This window comes from Quercus robur, chromosome 5 (genome assembly GCF_932294415.1).
Source record: "Quercus robur chromosome 5, dhQueRobu3.1, whole genome shotgun sequence".
Classification (NCBI taxonomy): Eukaryota; Viridiplantae; Streptophyta; class Magnoliopsida; order Fagales; family Fagaceae; genus Quercus; species Quercus robur.
The window spans coordinates 44,365,965-44,374,569 of NC_065538.1; the positions used below are offsets into that span (position 1 = coordinate 44,365,965).

An 8,605-nucleotide genomic window follows, 5' to 3' on the forward strand; every position below is an offset into this window, starting at 1 on the left:
TACAGAACCTCTCAGATCTCACAGAAGTAATTCACAAGTCTTCCAAGAGTCTTCAAAATGAAGTTAGGGTTTTCCTTTTATACTTAGGAGTGTTGGCCTGAAACCCTAAACGTTTTCCCCGGCTTGGACCTGATTTAAATTATGCAGAAATTGTTTTTCTTCAATTTTTGATCAGTCGAGCCTGTCCTTCGATTGATCAAGCTTCACTGAAATTTAATTATTTTTCCTACAACTTGAATATTCTCGAGACTTGACTTGAAACACTTTAAGCAATACCTAACACTTATTTTAGACATATTTTTGTTCTTGGTTTGCCAACATATACAAATTAGAACTCTAAACATTTAATCCTAAATCTTTAGAACCTAACATTTTTTTTTCTTTTTCATCTATTCTTTATTTATTCTCTCTTAAATGCTTTTGTTTATAAATTTTAATAATACGATTTTTTTATGATTCAATAAATAATACACCAATAAGAGAATGGTGATTCAAACCTTAATTCTCCTCATTAAAGAAAGAAAACAATATCAATAATCTACAAGACATTTGACAATAATATGAGAGTTAATAAAACAAAGTTTAATGGGATCAATCTTCTTTGCCAATTTTGTAAATTTAGTTGCAAATAGAGGATGCAAATTCAATTCCCATAAATGCTTACTTACCTTTTCCCCGGAATTATCACACCCTTTCTCCCCTCGAAACAAGGTCTTCTCTAGAAGGTTTTTTCGATACATTCTCTAGAAGGTTGAACACACGAAGAAGTCAAAATTGAGGGGGGTCCAAAAAAATAAATAAATAAAAATTTTGAGGGGGTCCAAAACGCACACCTTAAGGTCATAAAAAGTGTGAATCTTTTCAAATGTATAGCGAGAAACTATATTTCCATTAAAAAATAATAATAATAACGAAAAACTAAGCAATATGACGGTGTTGAAATTCAGCAAAAAAAAAAAAAAAATGACGGTGTTGAAAACCATTCATAAAAAAAGTCAGGAAAGTACAAATAGTAACCAAAAATGTCAATGTATATACGGACATTAAGAAACATATCCGATTTTTCCATACTTCAGGATTAAACCAAGCTACCTAAGCTCCTCCATATGAACTTATTTTTAAACTTGCACAATTCAATCACAAGTCTATATAAGTATTTTATATATGTATACCTATAAATATATAATATTATATTTACTTAAATTAAGTCTTGATCTTATCCAAAAAAAAAAAGTCTTGTTCTCACAAGTTTATTCATAAATACATTATTATTTCAAGTTTGACTTATTTAATAGTTAAATATAAACTTAGGCTTGAGTTTGACTCATTTACTAAATAAATCATAAACAAACTTTTTCCAAATCAAGCCCAAACTAATTATAAATAGCTTAGTCTTAAGGGGAGGAAGCATTATGGGTTATGCTTAAAACAATAAAGTAATAGAATATAAAACAATAAAGTAATGGAATGCTTTTGGCCGAATGACTTTCCTCTGTTGCTATTGTTAATATATATAGTACATTAGATATACATTACTTGAGTAGATAAGAATTTGACTAGGTCAGATAGAGTAAAAGTATTTGACTTTGAAGTGAGTTTCTATCCCTATTATCTCTCAGTGTGGTGTAGCTTTTTATCTTGATAAGGCTGATTTGAATGTTGATCATTATCTTCACCTACTATTCCAATAATGCTTGGTTTTATTGTAGAGATACATTCAGGAAGCAATTTCTATTTATTCAATTCTTTCAAACCAAGAGACTTTGAAGTGAGTGAGAGTATACTTATTTAGAAACAAATTTTGTGCTTTCCTCTTTATATTAATTTTATTAAATTTTGACCAGTCAGGGTGTAACCTGGTGGTTAGAGGCTTGGGATGATCGCAAACCCAAATATCTTGGGTTTGATTCTCACTAAGAGTTCCTTTAAATCCAAAGGGCCATACCTTGGTAAGGTTACAAAACTTACACTAGGAGTTCCTCTAAATTATCTGATACACAGTTTTGGCAAATAGGGTTGTGTATATGTGGTTTACTTCTCTAGACTAAATCCAAAGGAGCCTTAGTAAGGTTCCACGTCATTAAAAAAAAAAAATATATATATATATATATATATATTATTTTATTAAATTTCCATGCAGTCTAAACAACCTTTTTTTAGTTATATTGCTCTATTATTAATTTATATAATATTTTCTTATATAAATTTCTTTTCACCGTACAACTAAACAAAAACAGGGGTACTTATTCCCTTCCCTTGTCCCCTCCTTTATTTATTAAAACTTCCAAATGAAGGAAAAGGATTGATAACTTTTCCTTCTATGGAGCTTTCTCCCGATATTGCTCTTCTCCTCTTATTCTATACTTTAGACATGGTATTTTTTCCCCCCCAGTAATTGTTAGAATACTATAGGTACACAATACATATGACTTAGATTTTGATCAAGCTTGGCCAATTGGATCATCCATTAGTGGGCATGATCTGGCCAGCTTTAATGAGATTTACATTTACTCCCATATAACACAACACTATATGGGAATGGGCTACTAAAGGGGTGTAATCCCATTTATGTAACTAATGCAATTAAGTAACAACGCATATGTACAGTACAACTAATGCATATGTGTGTAACTAATACAAATAAAGGTATATCTCTTCCTCTCCACGATTGGACATGCTCTTTGGTTTCTCGTTGTCAAGGTTCTTAGGTCGTGGAACTTGTGTGCCTTGCTCTAGTAGCAAGCACCACCACGCATGAGCCGGAATTATCACACCCTTTTTTCCCCTTGAAACAAGATCTTTCTCTAGAAGTTTGAACACACACGAAGAAGTCAAAATTGAGGGGGTCCAAAAGGCACACCTTAATAAGGTCATAAAAAGTGTGAATCTTTTCAAATGTATAACCAAAAAAATAAGCAATAAGACTGTGCTGAAGACCATTCATAAAAAATTCAGGAAAGTACAAATAGTAACCAAAAATTTCAATGTATATATATATATATACGGACATTAAGAAACATATCCGATTTTTCCATACATCATGATTAGACCAAGCTACCTAAGCTAAGTTCCTCTATATTAATGCCCGTACTATGTGAAGAATAACTGTACAGACTATATATATATATACAAACCATGAACTATGAACTACTCTCTCTCTCTTTATATTTTGACTTGGTGCTGGTGTTGCTCAAATCAAAACCATTAAAGGAGCTCACCTTTTGCTTCCCCTTTCCATTTACTTGCTCCTCATCCTCAATTTCAAGTGCCACAATTTCTGAGTCTGATATTGGGTTTGGGCCATCACGTTCTAGTGAGAATGATGCAGCAGCAAGAGTGAAAGAAGGTGAATGGTCCAGCGAAGTTTCAAGCGAAGTATCTAAACTAGTAGTGGCATATGATAAGTGATTGGTGTTCTCCATAGCAAGCTTTTTCTTGGCCTTTGCTCGCCATTTTTTCAGACCCTCAGCCACACTCTCTGTGAAAACAGCCTTCCCCATTGACGTGCCCATCTGTTGCATATTGCACCTTTATATGTCATCATTTGATTTTTTTTTTTTTTTTGAGAAGCATCATTTGATATATTATTGTAAAGAATATTGTGACATTTACAAATAAAAGGGATAGATTAAAATTTTAAATAAATAATAAAAAGTATATTGCAATTTACACCTTTAAAATTTAAGGTAATTTTGATTTTACCTCTTAAAGTTTCAAAAAAATTTATCAACACCCCTAACTTTACATATCATTTGGATTTAAATTTTTTTTTTTTTTTTTTTTGTAACGTGGATAGAAGTGTTTTTAGTTTATTTACAACTACATCTCTTTTTTACCACCGCACTTGTAGGAGGAATTGTACCTCTCACATGCGTGGGAGTTTGAGTTGTAGCTTGCAGGGTTAATAACAAAATTATATCTAACTATCCCAAAAAAGAACTAAGCCTGTTTGAACTATGGTGACATTTAATGGCCACCTCAGCAATGGATATGGACAAAAGGATTTAAATCCAAGCAATATGTAACGTTAGGAGTGTAAATTGTAGAAGGTAAAATCAAAAGGACACCAAAGTTTAAGGGTGTAAATTGTAATCTAGTAAAAACTTGAGTTTGTAATGTAGGTATGTGCATAATTGAATTTATTAGTCACAAGATTCCATTATCTAGTTTTAAATACCTGTGTGACCAAAGCATAGAGAGGAAGTGTCACATAGCCACAAAGGATTTGCACAACTAAACCCATGGCAAGCCTTATGATGATATCCTCATTTTGTTTGTGGAAGCATGACCTAAAACCAAATTTGTACTGAAATTTGAAGCAAAGTTAGAACAGAAATTTCGCATTTTGAAATACAATAGCAGATCATTAATTCATTTCAAACAAATGCTTACCCAAGTCCACATGAAGAATGCTATTTGAAAGGAATTCTGCAAAGTCCACGAAAGTTTCTCTAATTAAATGAAAATGAATTTATGTACAATTTTATTACATTTTTTGAAATAATTCCATTACTTCATAGAAAGATGAATCACTTTTTTTATATCACTCAATAAATCAATATAGCACACAAAAATTAAAAAAGTACATATATATATATATATATATAATAGAAGAAGAAGAAGAGGATTAAGGAATTGCCTGATACAATATGAAGTGGATAAGGTGGAGAAGCAATTTGGGCTTGCCAAACCAGAAAAGGTTGTCATTGGGCTTCACAAGCAAAGGCCCTCTAACAACATGAGGGCTTTCTAAGCACATCTTTGTTATGATTCCCTGTAACTTTGTTCCGACAACCAACAGCATCTACAAAACACAAAAGGCAATTGCAATTACTTTATTATCTGATTGCGAAGTTTCCATAGATAAAGCATTCTTGTAGTACAACTTTACTTGCTCACCACTAATGGAAAGAAGGGAAGCCACAGATAATTGTGAAATACTGCAGAGAAATTGAAGAAACTTTTTTAGTCAGCCACAGCATTCTTGTACTACTTAATGAAATTAAAATGGATTGAGTTTTACCATGTGCATTGAAGAATAGGAAAAATACAGAAAATATCCAAATCCACCAACTGCAAACATAAGATGCCAGAGAAATTAATAATATTATTCACTGAATTATAAATTGAATGTCAAAGAGATAAACATATATATAGATCAAGGTATACTATAAATTAATAAGTACAATTGTGTGTATACATACCTTATTCCCACGACCACCCCAAAATCTTTTTCCAATGCTCTTCTTATATACTTTTGAAAATCAAAGTTAGTTCCTTCTGTAAAATGGGCCTAGAATGGTAGGCAAGAAAATAATAAGAATTTTCACCATGAATCAAGAAAATTTTCCTTGGAGTAATTATCTTGGGTTGGTTGCAATACCATAATGAATCCATGTCTAAGAGTGAAATAGTCGACTTTGTTAACAGAATGAAAGAATTGTCTAAAAAAAGAGGCCTGCAAAAGATGGAACATTAATTAAGATAACATTCAACCTTATTATATGTTGATAAAGAGTCGAGATGTCTGAAATTGGTCATGTTTTTCCATCAACTAACCGGCCATTGAAGAAATCGGTGGTCACTCCAAAACTTCAGATGCCGCTTTCCAAATGATGTTTGATGGCTGAGCTGAAACCTTCGTGGATCTAGATTTGTTATCAAAATAAAAGTGAGAACAAAAATTAAAAACACCAAACAAAAGAATAGTTAAAAAAGAATTTAAAATTTAAAAAGAAAAAACAGTGGAATGCATGTGTAATTCGCAAGTCTCAAAATTTTATAGAATTTAAACTATGATATTTAATTTATAATAATTACTCTTCATTATCAAACTAAATACTAATTATCCTTTTTATTTTTTCGGTAGCTAAAAATCAACTACGAGTCCTTTTTTTTTTTTTTTACCCTTATTTGATAGCAAAAAATTTCACAACTAAATTAACTTGAACCTAATTTTGTTCTTTTAAAATGAAAATAGATGAGCAAAAATTGGGGTCAGTGCTCCTATGCATTGGACCTATCAAAATTATAACACATGTTCATTTTTAGTCATGTATCATAATTTTGACGAATTCAGTACACAAAATCACCGAACTTAAGCCAAGTTCAAAGTAAATGAAATGATATTGACGGTAAGTTCAAGTATTCTAACTTTCAAAATTAATTAATAAGTTAGTGTTTAATATAATATCTAAGGCTTCATTTTGAAAAAACTACCATGCTATTAATCTCCCCCACAAAAATATAATAAAATAAAAATATCTTAGGCATGATTTTGCTTACTAAAGTTAAATTGCTGTAAGACTTGTGGCAATGAGCCTACCAATAATAATTATAAGGCAAATGAAATTGACAACTAGGAATGCCACTCAAATCAAACTCATGCATATACAAATCGACTTAATTTTTGTCGTATTTTGTCAATATTTCATAGGAACACAAAAGAGTGGGTCCACACAAAGACTTCTGGAACAGACCAGTTTCTACTTTCTAGCCCTCAAAAGCTTACCATTCAAAAATTGATACTCCAATGTTCTAGTTTCTGCCTCCCAAGACTCCCATCTCTTCATCTGGAAAGAGAAAAAAATAAAAATACAACAAAAGCCAAATATATCAAACACCAGTCTAGCTTTTCCATTAATAAAAATATCTTTATTCTCAAGAACAGGAAAAGTTCGTTAAAGTTCACACTTTTGCTCAATTATCACGGGTTCACACTTGCTCAATTTCCTTCACAATTTTCCTCACTTTTGAGCCTATTTTGAACTGGTTTATTTTTGTACACTTGTAAAAGGTCAAAACTATACAACCAAATTAACAACCCCTAACCCTAGAAGGAAATGAAAGGGAAAGTTCAACAGGTGAAAAAACATACTAAAAGACTAGGAGAGAGAAAGCAAAGAAAAGTCACCTTGGCCATTCCAAGACTGAAAGTAAGGACACAGGATAATACATGGAAGAAGGCCAGCACAAAGATTAGGTATTGTAGTTCCTCCACACCTTGCCTAGACAAAATGGAAACCATTCCCTGTTCAAGAATCAACCCAATAATGCATAAGTTCCAATTCAATTCAAATTTTATCGATGTAGTTAAACAAACATGAAATCCAAAATGCATGTGTTTAGATTAACTTATTTTCATCGGTTTATTAATTTTGTATATTTTGCTTAGAAAAATTCTTAATTTACATTTATACTAACAATATAAACTTACACTGTAAACATACAAAATATGTATAATATTGTACACATTTATAAAAAGTGTACAATAGGTAAGTTTTGTGTCAACCATGTAAGCTTACAATATTGCTAGTAAAATATAAACCAATAAAACCCATTTGCATATATGTAAAGGTACGATCTTGAAAATTGTGATTCTTAAAAAGTAATACATATGTGTGGCTGTCTATCAATCTCATTTGCTCCTTTAAGTTTTAGCATACTAGCATATGCATATCACCATATACATCAATCCCATTTGCTCTTTTAAGTTTTAACGTACACGTTAATTGCCCTATGATTCACGGGGCTTGGCATTTATTGCTTCATTACCTGCTCTGCACATATGGCTTCCTCCTCAGCATCACTTGAAGTCTCCGTGCATGGAAGAAAAGTTTCACCGACACTCTTTGAAATACAGATCTTTGCTATTGGCCTTTGGCTCACAGTCAGAAGTAATGATACAAATCCCAACAGCATCAATTCTAAGAAGACACAGAAATACATAGGAGCAAACATATTTAGCAACTATACAAAGAAAGCAGTTATACATATTTTTGAGCTTTATGTGTTGGTTTCTCAATTCTCACCTGACTTGATTTTATCAAGAGCCTGAATAAGGGACTTCCTCCTTTTCCGGTTGAAGTACTGGAGAAATTAAGAATAGGAGTAATTATAAAGTTAACACAAATTGAAGAAATAAGAATGGTTAGACTTGCATGTGAAATTGCAACATTTTAAACATGTTTATAGTTTAGACCTTGCCCAAAAGATTGAGCAAATGCTCAAGAAGAATGGAGACTAGTATCAAGATGAAGCACACAGTAGCAACAGCCCATGTTGGTGTTGATTCAAGTGTTGTTTCCAAAGTTGTTGTCGCCTCTTCCTCAGCCATTACTTTCTGCTCTCTCTGTCTCTTCTGTTTATAGAATGGTTCTCTCTCAATAATAATAAAAAGTCATTTAATTGGAACGAGTGGTGGGATGTTATTATACCTGGCTCCTTGTTTTCCAAAGTCATGTTTGTCAAAACATGAAAGCTTTCCTCATTGGATATCCCGTGACTCATCTTCAATGTACACGGAATCAATGACGTGTGAAATACTAACAGTACTTTCAATTCACTTACTAAAAATAGTTCGACTCGGGATCCAAACCAAACAATTGCACAATATACAAGACGTTAAAACAAAAACGCACTTCTACTATTTCAGTCAAAAATGAAAAAACAAAAATACACACATTATGTGTTCAATGTCCAGTTCCATTGAATATGGACACGTGTTCATATCTTAATATATTCAGTGTAATTAAACACTAGACGTAAGCTCTTCTCAACAAAATTAAAAAACAAAAATAAGGTGAATCCGAAGTTAAAATTAACT

At 31.9% G+C, this 8,605-nt stretch overlaps 1 protein-coding gene across 1 annotated transcript; it reads right to left on the reverse strand.

Moving 5' to 3' along the window:
• Positions 1 to 2,912: 2,912 nt before the first annotated feature.
• Positions 2,913 to 8,184, reverse strand: LOC126726044 (MLO-like protein 12). The gene is made up of 14 exons (XM_050431154.1): positions 7,982 to 8,184; positions 7,812 to 7,869; positions 7,555 to 7,706; positions 6,914 to 7,030; positions 6,512 to 6,572; positions 5,560 to 5,648; positions 5,384 to 5,458; positions 5,205 to 5,293; positions 5,024 to 5,073; positions 4,900 to 4,940; positions 4,640 to 4,804; positions 4,393 to 4,428; positions 4,178 to 4,306; positions 2,913 to 3,512 (listed from the first exon to the last, which is right to left on the reverse strand). Exons 1-14 carry the CDS (start codon positions 8,114 to 8,116, stop codon positions 3,141 to 3,143), a joined length of 1,569 nt encoding a protein of 522 aa, XP_050287111.1. The 5' UTR covers positions 8,117 to 8,184; the 3' UTR covers positions 2,913 to 3,140.
• Positions 8,185 to 8,605: the final 421 nt, after the last annotated feature.